Source organism: Musca domestica, unplaced genomic scaffold (assembly GCF_030504385.1).
Source record: "Musca domestica strain aabys unplaced genomic scaffold, Musca_domestica.polishedcontigs.V.1.1 12, whole genome shotgun sequence".
In the NCBI taxonomy this organism is placed as follows: Eukaryota; Metazoa; Arthropoda; class Insecta; order Diptera; family Muscidae; genus Musca; species Musca domestica.
The window spans coordinates 340,444-358,481 of NW_026712155.1; the positions used below are offsets into that span (position 1 = coordinate 340,444).

General features: G+C 35.5%; 2 protein-coding genes across 5 annotated transcripts in view; both read left to right on the top strand.

Annotated features, from left to right (window-relative positions):
• Window positions 1-472: 472 nt before the first annotated feature.
• Window positions 473-5,672, top strand: LOC101895201 (uncharacterized). 4 transcript variants are annotated; one of them, XM_011293820.3, is made up of 9 exons: window positions 473-720; window positions 779-1,346; window positions 1,419-3,350; window positions 3,411-3,452; window positions 3,597-4,182; window positions 4,241-4,960; window positions 5,021-5,163; window positions 5,228-5,318; window positions 5,378-5,672. In XM_011293820.3, the coding sequence occupies exons 1-9, from the start codon at window positions 716-718 to the stop codon at window positions 5,440-5,442; spliced, it is 4,152 nt and encodes a 1,383-aa protein (XP_011292122.2). In that variant the 5' UTR covers window positions 473-715; the 3' UTR covers window positions 5,443-5,672. The 4 variants fall into 4 exon arrangements, with proteins under 4 accessions (XP_011292122.2, XP_005182607.3, XP_058988307.1 ...); XM_005182550.4 differs by having other exon boundaries at window positions 473-645; XM_059132324.1 differs by lacking the exon at window positions 473-720 and having other exon boundaries at window positions 727-999; window positions 1,084-1,346.
• Window positions 5,673-10,436: 4,764 nt separating this feature from the next.
• LOC101897852 (uncharacterized) overlaps window positions 10,437-18,038 on the top strand; it is a 60,150-nt gene continuing 52,548 nt past the window's right edge. Inside the window, exon 1 of the mRNA XM_059132325.1 lies at window positions 10,437-10,911. The gene's annotated coding sequence lies outside the window, so the exon portion shown is untranslated. The remainder of the gene's footprint in view (window positions 10,912-18,038) is intronic.

An 18,038-nucleotide genomic window follows, 5' to 3' on the forward strand; every position in this document is an offset into this window, starting at 1 on the left:
AAGTGTTGAAGCATCTACCTGTATTCTTCCACCATGATGCTTTACGTATGCATCAGCTGAGTGGCAATTATAACTTTCTAAGGACGCATGGTAGAAGAATACAGGTAGTCGCATCGACACAGCTGCTGGGACATTGAACTGTCAAACCTATTTTGACTTTGAAAATGTTGAATGAAAAATTATTGAAATTTGTACAAATTGTTGAAAAACGCGAATTATAATAGCCTCCGAATGACGTAGTACGTAGTATATGAAAGTATATAAAATTCTACTTATATTTGAAAAAACATTTAAATTTTTTGACATATCAATGCTCCCAAGCGTTGATGCATCTACCTGTATTCTTCTGCCATGGGCGTAACACAAGGTTAATCTTCAATAGTATAAATGCGCTATAAATGTACCTTCATTGTAGAATTTAAATCTAGTTAATTGTAAAATGTGAACCACCCTGATGACAATCAATCGATGGCGTGGCCATCGGAGAAGTTGCCGGCGTCATTTGACGCTCTCAGCGTTGTACTCTTAAAGTTTTTAAAAATTTCATTCGAATTATAAAAAACGAAGCGCGCCTGTACTAAAATTTTTGGAATACATTATAAAAAAACGATTAAAAATAAATATATGCGGATACATGGCCGTACCGTAAGTGATAACCTGTACCCAACAAAATAAGTTTAAAATTGGTCGTTTGTAAATTGGTTGCGTACTGCGGATGGCGTCAGTGTTTTTCTTGTGTATCCTTTGATGAAAATATTTTAATTATGAAATTATCTAGGTGCAGAAATAGTGATAGTTTAGAGCTGTCGGAGTACTTCAACAATGACGACAGCGAAGGATATCGTCTGGCAGAGTTCCTGCAGAAAAAGCGTGGTCGTGTACAGAGTCAGAATCTTCTTTTCGTAAACAATGAACCATTTCGCTTGAGCGTGGACGTACAGACAGAGAAAGCTGCAGAAGAAACAAATCGCGAGGAAGAAAACAAAGCCGGGGAGCGAAGTGAAAATAATACTATAAATGCCGATAGTAATGAGGCGTGTACCAATGGGGACGTGACTACTAATAAAAATAAATCATACCTAGCTTCTAGACGCGAATGTGCTAATACCACTAATGTGCGTTCGCCGCCAGCTGTGCCCACAACAAACAACTCGCCTTTATCGAGACAATCTTCACCATTAAGGCCTTCAACAGCGCTGAGTCCGAAGTTCTCGGCAGCTCTTCGAAAGAGTGGTGGGTATTCGCCAAGTGATTATCTGCGACGGTACAGTCTGAAAAGAAGGTCGAAACTTGGACGTCGAACGTTACTGCAAGAATTTGAGAATACTGTTTCTGACTCAGCATTTGTAAGTGAACGCTTTGTCCAAAAATTTTATATTAACTGATGTGTGAGATGTTTATTATACACTTTCTTATAGGCTCCCGACGTATGTAGCACCCCATTATCGCAGGAAGCCTCTCATTGCAAGGAAACATCTAAGAATGATGAAAATGTTGCGCCCAATTCAGAGGGGTATAAAAATACCACAATTGCTAATGAAAATGAAACAGATAAGCTGTTCACAACAATGCAATGTAAAGACACCGAGTTGAGACAAATGTTGGAAACTATTTTAGAGAAAACATTAAAAACAACAGAACAATTTGCTGGAAGAGATGACGAAAATAACTCCCTGGCGGTAAAACCTGCTGGAGAGTATATAGAGAAATCGCCTATTAAAAGGGTATATACTTTAGAAAAAGGTGAAAAGCCTGGACAAGTTGTACTTACGCCAGAAGTAAGTCCATTTGTATCACCACGTAGTCTTGATCACTCTAACATTATGAGAAACAAAAGCGTGTGCAAATTAAGAAACAAATGTTCCAAATCTAAATTGTCCAGCCGAAGCTTGCTGTCAAATGCATCTGTTCTGCCCAACAATACCACACGTGCTAGTCCGAATGTAACCCTTCCAGATGTTCGACTTTCTGGCAGCCTTATGGAAATAAGTCCCATTGGGAGTCATCACGTGACACATAGTAGAGGCTCTGTTGCCAACGACAACAGAAGTGCTATGAATATTACTCTACTAACACCAACAAATAGTAGTTCACTTAAAAAAAATGCCTTTTCTGAAAATGTCGTTACCAATCAGTCGCATGTCACCATTAGGGTGGAAAGCCCTAGGTTTATACGATCGCCACAGGGATCCAATCAGTTTAATGTCAAGAATAATTGTTCAGTTGCATCACATGGTGTTCGTTCGCCATCTGTAATCGCTTCACCTGACCAATGCCGTATATCTATCATATCTTCTAGAAAAACCGATAATGTTTTATCAAATGACGGCACAATCGATGAAGAGGTCCCAAATACCCAACATGTTAATATTTCTTTTCCAAACGTTTCAAATAATGAAAGTATGATGGTTCCAGAAACGCAAGAGGCCTCAATAGAAGTTCAGAATTGCGTAAGGGCTCAATCGAAATCAAACATGGTAATAATACCCGTTAATCAAACATTTAACACCACACTTCCCCAACGATTGGCAGATTCCACAGAAAAAAGAACAGAAGAAGCCGAATACCTTAAAACCCCGCCGAAAGAAAAAGAACCAATAAGTGAACAACAGATCAATGACGGTACAGATGACATAAAACTGACAGATATCATGACGGATGATGAGGAGCCTGCTCCTAAGACAATTCTGATACAATCAATGGAGAATAATAGTCAGGGTCCCTTAAACCTTGCTGCGGGAAATAGTAATACTCGCTCTAAACGACTGCGGAAAAAATCTCTACCTAGGCGGCGTCTTCAAATGGAACACTCGCAGATTGCCAGTACCGAGACGGAAACAGAATTGGCTCCTCTGTCGCTTCATCATCAAATGGGACAGCGCAAGCGCAGCTCCAGGAAGAAACAGATACCATTAAATAAAGCACCCGGCACTCCTTTAAATGGCGAGAGGTTCGCCCTCGAACTAGCACGAATGAGCAATTATGAAATACTTGACTTGCGCAAACGTAACTCCATGGGGAGAGTTTTCGCCATTAACGGAAGAAAATCATCTCGAGCTAAACAGGAAATCATTAAAAAGCAGCTTCAACTCGGCGATGAAATAGAAATGGAACTTAAAAGAAGAAATCGTGAACTGTCTAGGAAGGAGAGTGGTGAGGATGGTGAGGATGGTGAGTCCCACATCAGGAGTAGAGATGTAAGCGTGCAACATGTTTGCGTCAATGAAGTGGTTACAAAAGATCAATGTTTGCCGGCACCAGATGAGTTCCGAGATGTTACTTTACAAAGGGACATGGAAGAATACAATTCTCCTTTAATTGATGAGAGATCCAGTGACCGTGTATCATTCGTAAGTAAATTCGAATTAATTAGAATTAAAATTACATACAATATATGTTCTGAATTACAGATGACAAGATCAACTCAAAAACAAATACGTAAGGAATCAATGGTAAGTAGTAATTTAAAAGTGACAAAATGTGTTCTGCCTGTAATAGCCTAAAGTTAAAATATAATATTTTAGTATGAAAAAAGCCCAACTAAGAGTTAAATTAATGGGAGTTATATTCAATAATTATTTTTTTTTTGTTTTTAGCCTGAAGTACTGCAACACTATTTGAATATACCTAGTAGAATTAGTCAGAAAAAGAAAAGCTCTATTAGGATGTCAAAACCAAGACCACTTTATACGCGAGGTTTCTCGGATTCGGAAGACAAAACACTTGATAGTTCTTTGGAGAAAAATCAGGCTGACACAAACGATGCTGTCAAACAAATTACTTTACCATTTGTGCCCTCCCCTCCAAGATCGGATTTAAATCATTTGTCATTATATAAAGCGGTTTCCCCGCCTCCACCCGAGGAGCAAAGCCAACATATAGACATTGCATCAGCAGTGACGAACCTACCCCCACCTCCACAGTTTGAGTCGGATTCTGGTATTGATACTATCGATAGAAACTCACCAATGCAAAGTCCTCCAGAAGACCCTTTAGATGGGAAGAAGAATGAAGATGATATATTCAAAAAACCCATAGCTGAACCCCCAAAGCAACGGCGAGGCCGCAAGAAGAAAAATAAATCCATGATATCTGTTGTTAGCGACGACTTTAAAACGACGGATGCGATTGCGGAATCTGCAGACGCTTCCAAGGAACATTGTACTGACTCTTTAAGTAACTGTAAGTGATCAGGAAGAAAGTTTTTATATAATATATTCCGTTATTAATTGTTTTACAGCCAACCTTCGTAGATCGAAGCGTGGTCATGTGCCACTTAAAACTCCACAGCCATTGTTTCAGTTATTATTTCAAAAGGTACTTGGTACGCATGAGAAAACAAGAGAAAAAAGAAAACTACATGTCAGCACAAACGCTTCTGCGGCAAATGGGTCCTTGTCTAATAGTCGAAAAGCTGAAAAGAAATCAACTAAAAAAGATTCAAACTTTTCCGGAACCGAAAGGGTTCCTAAGGATAATGCAAAAATATTGAAAGTAAAAAAAGTAAAAAGTTCTAAAACTAAGAGTTCTAAAGAAATGTTGTTGGACAACAAACAGAAAGATTTGAGTGACGTATCGTTGGAGTGTGGCCGACTAAAATTATCTAATCCACCGCCTATTGATCATTTTAACAACATATTCGACAACTTGCGAAATAATAGTACTGATTTAACCTCAGACAGTGCAAAAGATGTTCCAGACAAACCCATTAAAGAAAAGAAATTGCGAGTGCGTGTGGCACGAGTGAAATCATTGAAGCCTCCGCCAACTACTAACACTGCACTAACGGAAAATAATGTGGAAAGATATGACGCTCACGCTACTTCCGGGGAAGCCGCCTCAGTTACATCAAGTGCTGATACTAATAGCTCAAATTTGGCGTTAATTTCATGGCTTAAAAACATAACAGAAACAGAGACCATACCAAGAACTGATGATATTTTCAAAGAAATGCGAATTTGTAAGTGCCTTACTCGCCATAATAAGTTCGTTTAAAGTTTATGTGAATCGTATTCTCTAGCTAGCGCATCCAGTCTTGGCTTTACCGAATTGCAGGGTGTAGAATATGCTTTTTACGATACAGAGGACAAAGCAAGTTTAGGCTATCTTAGATTTAAACCCCGACAAATAAAGCCACGTAAAAGAGCCAAAAAATATCATTTGGTAAGTTGAATATCGTTGTTTAAGGTGCGTCAAATATAATAAAAAAATTTTGTTCCCCATCAAGCATTTTGTTACTTTGGATGGTAACTTTAGAATCACAGCTAACGATAAGGAAAGAATTGTTGGTCCCGGTGATATGGTTGCTATTGAAAAGTGTAAGTTCACATACGATTTACCCACGAACACATTCAAATATTTTCTTTTATTTTTTTAGCTGTTTATTACGAAATTGAAAATTTATCTGATGACACTGGCATTCTTATGGTCATTAAAAAATGACCTGAATATATATAAACTTAAAATTATTAGTGTTTTATGTAATATTATTTTGAGTTATGTAGTTACATTTTATTAATACACAATCTATATTTTTTAAGTTATTCAAATTAATCTGGTAAATTGGAAAGCTTGTTCAAAATGAAAATTACGTTCAAATTTTTACATGAAACTAATTATGTCCTTAAAGGTATTGCTTAAATAAAGTTTTTCACATCGACACGGAACTGAAACCTCTGTTTTTCTTTTCATTTCATTTATATGAGAAAATACACATATTTTGATTACTGAAAAATGTGTTGGAGAACAATGAAAACAACCAGTGTTTCATGACTCTATGGAAACTCTATTAAAACATTTTTCGTGACAAAAACTTGCAATCTTGATAAAATTAAACATCGTTCACTCAGTGATGGAAATCTATTCGATTTGTGAAATCGGAATTTTCTAAATGCTATCACAAAATCTATATACATATATAAAATAAAGTTGTGTTAGTTACTACGCTTATAACTCAAGAACCGCTGATCTGTTTTTAACGATTCAGACAAATTCGGAATTGTATCTTGGCAGAAAAAGATAAAATCCAAAAAATCGCGTAAAAACGTGAAATTTAACATTTTCATTTTGACTTTTGGAATGTACAATAGTAATGTTTTATTTTGCATGATTTTTTTTTATTTTGACTTACTATTTTCGAGTGTACATTTGTAGTGTTTTTTTTTTTTAATTCTTATATGATGTGTAGTCTTTTTGGGGAGTTAAAAGCGGCAACGGACAAAACGGGTTGTTATAGATTTTATGTATTTATTGGGAAAGTGAAACTATACGAATGAAATCATTTCAGAAGAGGATAAGCTATTAACAAAACAGTTGCAGGCGGGCTACACAGAAGTGTTGTACCGAATCATGTGGTAGCGAAACTGAATATATGATGTCGAAATTATTTAATGCGGTCACACCACAGTTAAGGGATAATTACTCTTTTAAAGTCGCTAAACATCAAAAAAATTTTTCGAGTTTCTCTTCATTAAATGAGTGCGCAATACGATATTAAATAGCGGTCTTTCATGCCTATAATTGGCATCTAGCTTTCAACTCTAGGACCTACATCGTGCTTCAGCTGGAAGATGCAAACACGGTTAAACAAACAAAAATTATCGACAAAGCGTTATGGGACTCATTTAAAACGTGGACCTACTTCGTTCACATGACAATAATCCGTCCAATGAGAACTCAAAATGCAAAATTCATTGGGACTGCAATCAGTGAAATACCGACCTTTTGCGGGTCATAACCCCCGCATAGGGGTACAACCCGATTTCAAGCATATTTTACATTTTAACTATATTTTTCATACTAATTTCGGCAAATGTTTGTAATTTGAGAAGATTTAAGCTATTTTGGGGTCTTGGCGACTTTTTTAATTGTTTTGCCCTTATTTGATATTTTGTTTTAAAGGGGGGTTGAAAACATTTTCTCATGAAATTTTGAATTTTCAGAGTAGGGTCCATCTAAATCTTGACCTAAATCGTTTGGCTAAAAAATTGTACTTAAGCTACTCTGGGGTAGAGAACCATCCTTCATAATCGTCCACATAGGCATTTTTTAAGTATAGTCCCCACATTAGTGTAGACCAAAGTCCACTTTCCCAACCAATGTGTAGTCTAAAAGCAAATTTTGTATTCTATCGAATTTGTTGTAACGCCCAAGAGAATATTGGTTGGGAACGTAGATTTGGGATGTATTTATGAAAAAACATACGAATATTGGAAAGTAGCATGGGACCAAACATTTTTTTAATCGTCATTGAATTATACTATGACGAAAAATATAGGTTTTTAAAACTCGAACTAAAGCCTATGGCTGAAAAATAAGATCAGGCTATTCAAAATACCAAAAGCCGAAGTGGTGAATATCTATTATAATTTTTGCCATGAATATTTATCTATTTAAAAATTACTATGGAGTCATTACTTATAATAAAAAATTTGCCGCTTACATAAGTCAGATCTGTTATTTATTATCCCTTAAAAATATGCATTAAAGACTAAAAGTACGGGCCGGCAACGCGGACCGGGCCAGCTAGTAAGAATATAAAATTTAATTTCTGCGAAGTAAAAAAATGCATTATCATTCGATATTTCTAACAAAAAACAACTACAATGTGAAATAAGCCATTTTATAAAGTTCAATATTACGTAATTTGAAGTTGGACGTAAGTCAGATCTGTTATTTATTATCCCTTAAAAATACGCATTAAAGACTAAAAGAACGGGCCGGCAACGCGGACCGGGCTAGCTGGTAGGAATATAAAATTTAATTTCTGCGAAGTAAAAAAATGCATTATCATTTGATATTTCTAACAAAAAACTACAATGTGAAATGGGCCATTTTATAAAGGAGTAGTTGCATTAACGTTTACCTTTAAAGTTAGTTTATACACAAAATCTCTACCTGGTTTAACCCAGATAATTGACCAATCACAATAAATCTGACTATCAGGCATTGGCACAAGCGAATTCCGAACGAGTTAATTCCTGACAATGAAAAACGAACTTAAAACTCTAAGACACTTTTAAGTAAAAAAATGTTGCTTTATAGTTGGCAAATTTTAATTGTTTTTCAATTGACGAAGCAAATTTTTAAAAAAGTGTTGGCACATCATTTTCGATCAAATGTATTGTATATGTATTTCGATATGTTAGTCAACGCTTTAATCATTTAGGGGCAAGCACAGAAATTTATTTATAAGTTAAAATAAATTTGTTATTAAAATGTTCACAATGCACTGGGGGATCCGAATCATCTTTTAAATTCCTCCGTCGTATTTTTTCAGTATTGGTTATTATTTACAAACTCCAACAAAATGAACTTTCTTTTTTTTTCTATTTGTTCTACAGTGTTTTGTAATCATGCGGTGTGTTTTGATTCCACATTCATTCGTTCTTTTATTCATCTGCGTTGCATCATTCATTCATTCGGAATCTGAATAGGTTAAAACAAAAACGATCGTCTTTTGTGACATGCCTTGAATTTATTGTGAGTGGTAAATTGTAAGGGTTAATCCGCGTAGTGATTTTGTACGTAAACATACTTTTAATCTAATAGTCGAACTAAGTCGCCGGCGTTTTTTTTCGAATCGAATTTTATTTTCAATATTGCCATTTGAGAGCTTCCTTGGTATTCTATAAGAAAATGTGACGATGAGGCAGACTTGTATTGGTTCTGACTTTGTCTTTAGAGATTTGATGTCGACTAGTAATTGTTTAGCGTTTATTACAAAATAAAATAAAACTGTAAAATACGGGATTATAATAAAAAATTCAAATCAGTTTAATAAATGAGTTGAAGAGTTAGAAAAAAATTAATAAACAGTCAACGATGTAAGAGAATCCAAATTAGTGCCGACCTCGACAACAAGTCGACAAGAAGAATAAAGATGATTAAGTGACACAAACAAAACTTAAATTATTCGAAGACGATTCTTGGTAAACCTTCAAGATTTCCAAGAATTAATTGTTTGTATGGATGTAGTTTCCGATCAAAACTAATCATATGCAGTATTTTGTTTATTAAATAGTTTCAAAATGTATATTTATTGACATTCGAACATTCTTAGTAACAGAATTTCTTCGTCTTTACTCCAATACACTTACTCCTCCACAATAAGAAAATTCCACGTTTGTCGTAATGTGTGAATGACAACGATGGTTTTAGTACTGTGTATGACTCAAATATATTTTGTTCATTGGAGTTGTGTTTGTGGAGAATTTTTAAAAAAATTGACAGATCGGAAGGGACGAAGAGTACAGAATTTACACCACAGATACACGCTAGAATTGAAAATGTTAGAATGAGGATCATTGTTCGCTTGAGCGTTTTGGGAGATGCGTACCCAAAAGCGCAAAAAATAATCTTAATTCAGCTCCCTTGGTATTCTAGGTCAGAATTTCTTACTGAAATAGATGTTGATTAGTATTATGAGATAAGGTGATTCTACTGGAATTTCAAATACTGTAAACATTTACCATTGGCATTATGTGAGCTGGTAGAGATTTTAAATACGAATGGTGGGTCGGTTAATCTAATCGTTTCTATTTCAATTATATTCCACTAACGAAGTAGCGGGAACTTGCTAGTTGAACAATTCAGATTGAGATTCTTCCTGCACTGACTGGGCAATGCGAAATAAACTTCTTGGCAGTATCGTTAGATAAGTTTAATGAATTCAAGCATATGTAAACAAGTCTGATTATCAAAATGCATACACAATAAAATACAGCTGACGTAGCTGTCACTGCAGACATCACAGTGTCCAAGCTGAGGGAATAATCATACCGTTCAAGGGACAGTTCGTATTCCTGGAATCGTTATTAATGGCTTAAGGATACATTACACAATCGAGTCAGGGTTAATTCAAATAGGATGTCACTGAAGAGCACTATCTGCCAAACTATCCCAATATGGAAGTGGAAATGTGTCCTCAAACCCATTGCTGTCGGACGACTTCTAAAATGCAATTAACATTGCAAGGGAATATAGTGTTGCAGGAGAAGGAGTGTATTTGGCCCAGCAAAAAGCAACAGTTCGCTGGTACTGGAAGTTCTCCATGGAAATTGGCTGAGGCATGCGCACGACATGTCTGTTTATGGAGTAGTTGTATTGCCACCAGTGGTGTGGTGGAATGTTATTGAAACAAAACAGTTCTCTAGTTTAAACTCAAGATTGCGGCCACCTCAACTTATGTTGTTGTTTTATGAGAAACATCCCACAATGTCAAGTGACGACAGATGTTACATGACGAATGTTATGACAGCCTGCTTTTGTGGGCAAGCTCTTATCAGCCGTATTGGCGCCTAAATATTTTTGCCCCCACCAATTTCCAGGTGGTGCTTTCCTTACCAAGTAAATGCATTGTTGTTGAAATTGACTGGAAGTTCCAGTTATTTTAATGCCCAACGCACGAACTCAACATTCATGCGGAAATTCATTCGTTTTCAGTTCCTATTAGGTGTTCGCGGCTGACGGCTAACAAACGAACAGCACGCTACTCTACAAGGATCGAGTTTATCCCCAGTAGCAAATGTTTTCAGCTCGGAGCAAATACACTAATAATATATTTCGAATGGCAGGTCCGCAACAGTGGATTTAGTGCTGCTTCATCGTTATACGTCGAATTTTTAATTTTACGATGGTGATGGCGACGGTGCCTTCGCATATTCGTTGCAAACCGTGAAGAATGTACATATTGTAACGGTCGTTTCTAAATCCAAAACCTAGAAGTGCAAGTGTTTCTTATTTTACAAAATTAAAAGTTACAACGTGAAATAATTATACCGTTTAAGTGACGGGAGTTTACATCAAGAGTCAGTTCGAAGGTCTGTTCAAGGGATCGTTATAAATCGCAAGCCCAAGGCGTACGCTAGGATTATTGGTTTAAGGATTATTGGAGAGTAACCTAGTGCCCCGGTGAGTTCAGTGGAATTTGTTGCATTAAATAACAGTACTACCTCTGAATATATATATATATATATATATATATATATATATATATATATATATATATATATATATATATATATATATATATATATATATATATATATATATATATATATATATATATATATATATATATACATGAGGGTTGTTGTTTTTATAAAAACAACAATAAAGGGATAAAGCCTGACCATTTTGCAACAACAAAATACTACGGTATCCCGAACAAACAGGCCACACTGTTCTAAATAAATAATAATTAAACACAAAGGTACAATGTGGAGAAAAGTTTCCACATCAACTCAGATAATGAGAGTGCTTCCAATAGTTTTTTTAATTTTTAATTTAAAATTATTGAATTATTTAAATATCGCGATATAGCTCTAACTCCCACCCGATGTCCTATATACAGGCTGAGATAAAAAACTGCAAAAATGTCAAACGCCATATTTTTTAATTTTATTTTATGAAAGCAAAAAATGTCGGAAAGAGCATCAAATTTTAGAATAAGTTTAGATTTGTTCGAATTGGTCAGCTTTGCCACGAATGATGGCCTTCAAACGGCCAATAAAACCGACACACGCTGCCAGAATATTGCCCTGCGGGATTTTGGTCCATTCCCGGCGAAGCGCGTGCTTGAGGTGATCGACACTTTGGTATTTTTTAGTGCCAACCAGACACGATAGCCCAACGGATTAATATCCGGAGATTTTGGTGGCCATTGTGAAGCGAGGAACCTCATTTTGTGCGATGGAATGTCCAAGGTCTGTGGCCAAAATGTTTGCGTGGCCAAGGCGATAATATTCGGCGTTTATTCTGTTGTCACGGTCGATTATTATGGGCGGAGAGCGACCATCGGCTGTTTTGGCGGACAACACCATCACCATGGCCGGCGTTTGAGTTCTGGTGGGCAACCGAAGGTGCACATTTTCAGCTGACCTCTTTGGCAATTAGACACGATCATTTTGTTTTTTTTACAAACTGCTGGACAACAAATCTTTTCTCATCGGAGAAAACAAAGTTATGACCTTTTTGAATAAATACGATCGATCGTAACTGCTTGTCATACGGACCTCATAAAAAATTAAATATTATTTACATTCCGACAAAAATCCTAAATTTGGCGAACATTTTGTTTTTAAATTGGTATGGTTGAACTTTTTTGCATTGCACTTGAATTTTTGCATTCACTGATAATGCGACGCTTAAATCATATGTGGGCAGGAAAGATAAATGGTAGTTCTACTGTCATGCATTATTCAAGTACCATTCAACAGGATGGAAGAAAAATTGCCAGAAATTATTCTAACAACAAAACGAAAGGTACATATTTTTATTATAACTATCATTTTATTACATTCCAATTTAAAACGTAATTTGCGTAGATACAGTAAATAAAATGTTGCCATGTTGCAGTTCCAAAAGAAGTCAAGCAGATGGATTTCTGCGCTAAATGCACCGATTATTTTCGAAGATATGCTCCCCGCTTGCCCTACAGGTAAAAAAGACGTATTTTCTTGCGTGATCTTGGACTAGCATTAGCTAAACGGTACATGGAACAGTGTGGCTTGTTTGTTCGGGATACCGTAGTATTTTGTTTTTGCAAAATTGTTGTTTTTATAAAAACAACGTTTATTTATTAGTGGAGAACGATGGTAATGTTTACCAGGGGGTAAGGCAGGGAATATCTAGGTTTCGGAAAGAGCCACCAATCCTCATCAGTTCCCTTGTTTTTGTCTGGGATATTCTCCCCAGAAGTTATTTTAAAAATAACTTCTATGACAAAAAACATTTGTTACCCAAGTTACGAGATCGTAAGCTCAATAGAAGAGGAACCAAAGAATTATATAAAACTAAAATTCTTTTGGAAAGTCTTCAGGTTTATGAAAAAAGACATTCCACGATCGGAATATGCCACGTCTTTACTCACAAATATATGAAAAGAATCAGCAGCCCTTAAATTTGCCATTACCGTGGTGTTGTTTTTGCTGCAAGAGAGTTTGTAAGCATACCCATAATAGACTTTATTACTAAAAAACAAGTAAAAAAGCTTGTAAACCCTTCACCTAAAATCATCAAAATACCGAATATCGGGAGGTACCTATATACGAAGACGTCGATCTGTACAGACAATTGTCTGTCTTAGGCTGTAGTATCTATTACGAACTTGAAATATCAAATTTGAAACAGTTCCGGTGAATAATGTCGCTAAAGTAATCAAAATACCGAATATCGGGAGGTGCCGTTATATGGGGGCTATACCAAAAACGTGTACCTACATGACCCATTTTCAATACCAAAGGTCCTGCAGACATAACATACATTTGAGTAAAAATTTATCAATCTACTTACAAACGGAATGACAAACTTAATATACCCTCCATATTATGGTGGAGGATATAATATCAAAACTAGTTTTTCTTTCCGATATTACTTTTTTTTTTTCAATCCCATATGTGTAAAAAATTACACATATGGTAACATTCGGAATATTTTTTAGGGTTCGATGAGAGATTTGTAGAGTTTTTGAATGTTTCTACTACTTCTTCCAACCAATCACCACTAACTTCATTCAAATTTGCAATGTAGTTGCCTAAAAAAGTTACCTTCCACATTTTTGCAATTTGGATTGGTCAGAGGTATTAAAAGTTCGGCCCATCCGAAGTTAACATCTTTTTTGCCTCTTTACGTTTGCATTAAGTTGGAATAATAAAAGTGCTTGCATAGCTACACATACTCGCATATACAACATTGGACAGCCAGACTAGACCAGCCAACGTAAACTACCGACAAAACTTTTTCTTCTTATATACAGTTGGAAATAACTCACAATTCCCGAAACACATTAAACGAAAGACCACGAACCACTTAAAACCGCAATGGATTTTTGGTTTATTAAAAAAGTAACGTAATGTTGTTTCTTTTTTTACCGTTTGTTCATGTTTGTTTGAGGTTTCATGTTATGTGTATATATAGTGAGTGGGAAAGGGTAGGGAGGAGGTAAGGGAGGGTAGACTGTTTTTGTTTATCCGTATACAACAGTCAAAAGAAGACAAAGAAGTCGAATAGTTCCATTTAATGATCTGCCCAAATTTACTGTCCAATTTGGATCATGTTTTTCACCGTTTATTTGCCGGTTCGACGGACGAACCTCTTTGGTATTGTGCACCAAGTATGTAATATCTTCTAGAACAGAAAACATTTTAGAAAACGCATCGAGTTGTTGATAAAAGCTAATTTGCCTAATACGGTCAAACTCGTTTTAGGTATACCATAGATACCAATCATGTTTCATCCGTTTAAAATTTAGATAAACAACTAATACCAAAGATTTATGCAAATAATGTGTGCTGCTCTTGTTCAATTAGGGTGCATATTGGATCGTCTAATCAAGTTTCGACTGAAATAAAGTGTGTCAATTTGGGACCAAGTTAGGAAAAGTATATGCATGTTCTGATCCATTATAAATTAATTCATCTTATATATGATCATACCATGAGTTATTATGCCTGGGGCTTACGAAATAAGAAGGAATTAAATATGTTTGGAAGGCCAATCAAGACAAGAGCCTTAAAAGTCAAAAGTAACTCCCACGTACAAGTCTTATTGCAATGCTGTAGCTGTCCGGATATATACCAAATGGCCATGCATAAAATATTTGGAAGTAGAGCTGCATACAAAATAGGTTAAGTTTGAGAAAACGGTATGAAAGAAATCCTGTATGGACTTCTATCATAACAAATGCAACAACTTATTTAATTAATTGGCTTTTTCTAAATAAATAAATAAATAGGACAAAAAAGCGGCAACTAGATGAAGGCATTAGATTTATTTTTAAAACCGAGTTCTGTATATATTTCAAGATTTAAATCATCACAATATGGAAAATTTGCCAATACATACGTTGTAATAAGCATTTTTGTCACAACTGAATGTGAATATTTTGTAAACAATGTTTTTATCATTATCAAATATCAAATACAACTAAATTTTCCTTTTTTGTTGCAAAATAGTTAGGCTTAATCCCTTATTGTTTTTAAAAGACTTAAAAAACCTAACTATTTTGCAACTACACAATACTACGGTATCCCGAACAAGCATGCCAACACTGAGAATTAATTGGTGCTTCCATTTCACCGTTATTGAGATTTTTCAAAAAAAAAAGCAAATGAAAAGAAGAAGAAAAAAAAGAAGCTTAGGGAACTTTGGCAGCGTAGCTTTGATCCCTTCTTCAACATGCAGTTAATCCAACTTGATTCATATTGGATTTATTATTTCCCACATTGGCCAGCTGAATCGGCCAAGCGTGTATAAGTTTCACTATTTTCTGGTTCGACACGTAGATTAAATGTGATAAAAATACAAATATAGTATTTGTTTATGAAAAGTATATATTAAAAGTACTTTTTTCAGGTCTACATAAACACTTGACAGTTTTCCTTTTCTCACACACTGCATGTCATTGACAGGCAGTTCCGACTAGAAGAAACACATCCAATTATTAACAATCCATGTGACAGGATTGTGACATGTTAAAAGCGATTCCCGAATGTACCTATACTGCGATAAATAGCAACCTAAGTCCTGATAAGCTGTATTTAATATGATTTGCCAATTGTGCCAATAAGTTTTTTCGAATACACAATATAAGATACAGGATCACGTTATTGAGTGGAATCTATTATTAAACCACCACATTTTGTACGTAAATGGTCTGGTTTGTCATGTCATTTCAAAAAATTTACTCAGTAAATGTTTTTCTGATTCTTCTCCTTACAAAGACTGAACACATGCATACATGTGTGTGTGTGCACAAATAACCCAACAAATGGCGGAGACACAACCTAGCTAACGGCTAACTGCTCTGACTTTGTTTAACTTTGCCTAGAAATATAAAAACGCTTTTGTTTTCTTTTCTTTTCTCACACGGCGGCAAATCATTAATTACGAAGCGTGCTGGCCATTTAGGACAGGGTCAGGCACACGACAATTGAAAACGCTGAACAACAATAGGAACATAGATTATGCACTGGCCTACCCTAGTGGGAGTCTACAAGTGTGGGCAAAGGCCGACAATGGCTTTTGTACTTTTTTCTTTTTATCATCAACTGTTCCCAGTTTTTGAGAAACTTGCAGGCACTACTAATAGACTTCTAATTTATCCGATAACTATCGAAGGGAGAATCTGATGTGGTCCGAATTTGGTACGACGTATTATTTATAACAAACAAAAAATAAGCTCGGAGATAAGCAATATCGCACCACTTCTTCCTGCACCACACACACAAAAGTTGAAAATGTTACAAAATATACAAATATCATAGCGATCGAATGGAGTAAACTTGGCATAGCAGTATGTTGATAAACCTAACGTCAGGTTTGAAAATGGATCCTCTCGAAATTAATGGCTTAAAATGTGCGAAGAAGATAATTTTTTCCCTACAGGCAACATGGAGTGAGAGTTTGGCACAGTGCAAATCTTACCATTTCGTATGATTATAACTTTTGCGAGAACACATCTAAATTTCCTAAAAGCCACTTCTCGAAATGAAGAGGGTACTTCTGTCCTTTGCATTGATGCTGGTCTTCTAGATCCTGGCAATTTACATTCGCGAATGAATCTTGTTATTTGTAATGTTTTTTTTTTTTGGAAAGTAGTCCAATGTTTCGGGGTTCTATTCCAAGGGGTTTCAGGTTTTCGGGTCAAAGGTTTATTATTATAGCCGTTGCGGATGTAAATAAAAACTCTAACATAACCGAAAAATGTTCGTTGAAATTCATTCAAGATGTATGTGTAAAAAAATGCACGTTTACAAGTTAACAAAGTTAAAACAAAGTTTGAATATAATGTCATCGATATTGTTTATTATTACTAATAGTTTTCTCTACCAATACATAGAGAGCAATACATAGCAGCTGAACATATGTTTTTGTTTGTATCTACAGATACAGCAAATTTACTTTACTTTATTTTGTAAATAAAAATAATTTAAAACAAGTTAAAAAGCTGTAAGTTCATTCGGGCCATTCGGACCCTCCACCATTTGGAACGAATTTGTAAATTTTCCAAAAATAAAATCCGTTAAAACTTCTGTTAAAATTTAAAAAATACCGAATATAGCCGTTGTATTGGGGTCTTTACGACGTGGACCTACATAAGCATTGTTTGTCATAAGCCATTGCCATATTCAAATTCGAAACGTGAAATAAACGGTGAATAATGTAGCTAAATTAATCATAATATCGTATATAGGGAGGTACCGTTATATCTGTCACAGGCTGTAGCATCCATTACGAACTTCAAATGCCACATCTCAAACAATTTCGGTGGGTATTGCACTTAAAATCGTCAAAATACCGAATATAGGGAGGTACTGACATATGGGGCCTATACGAAGACCTGGACCTGCATAGACAATTTTCTGTTACAGACTGTAGTTCCCATAACGAAAAATTAATATGTAATTTGAAACAATTCTGGTGAATAATGACGCTAAAATCATCAAAATACCGAATATTGGGCGATACCGTTATATGGGGGCTATATGAAAACGTGGACCTACATGGCCCATTTACGAACTTAACCTGCCTACTGGTAAAATAAATATGTGTGCAAAATTTTAGCCATCTATCTCAATTCATTCGAAAGATAGCGTGATTACAACAGACGGACATCGCTAAATCGACTTAGAATTAAAGGTTGGGTCTGACATGAGTATTTCGAGGAGTTACAAACGGAATGACAAAGTTAATATACCCTCCATAGTATGGTGGAGGGTATAAAAATTGTATGTAAATGGAAGCTATATCTCAAATTTGACAGAGGTATTTCAAGGCTATATGTGAAAAAGGTATGGCTGGTGGCATAGATGGAAATTATGTACGAGAGCCAATTTACTCACTCTTAGAATACAATGTTAAACAAAGTAGACTAATAAAGCACCGGATTTTTAACAGTAAGTGAAAAATTTAATAAAAATGTTGGTGTTAAAATACATAGTTCAAATCGGTATGCTAAAATCCACCTATTTCGGGAAGATACTATTGCATTTGTACTCGGGTGAACGAATGAACTGTGCGAAAATATATCTCAATTC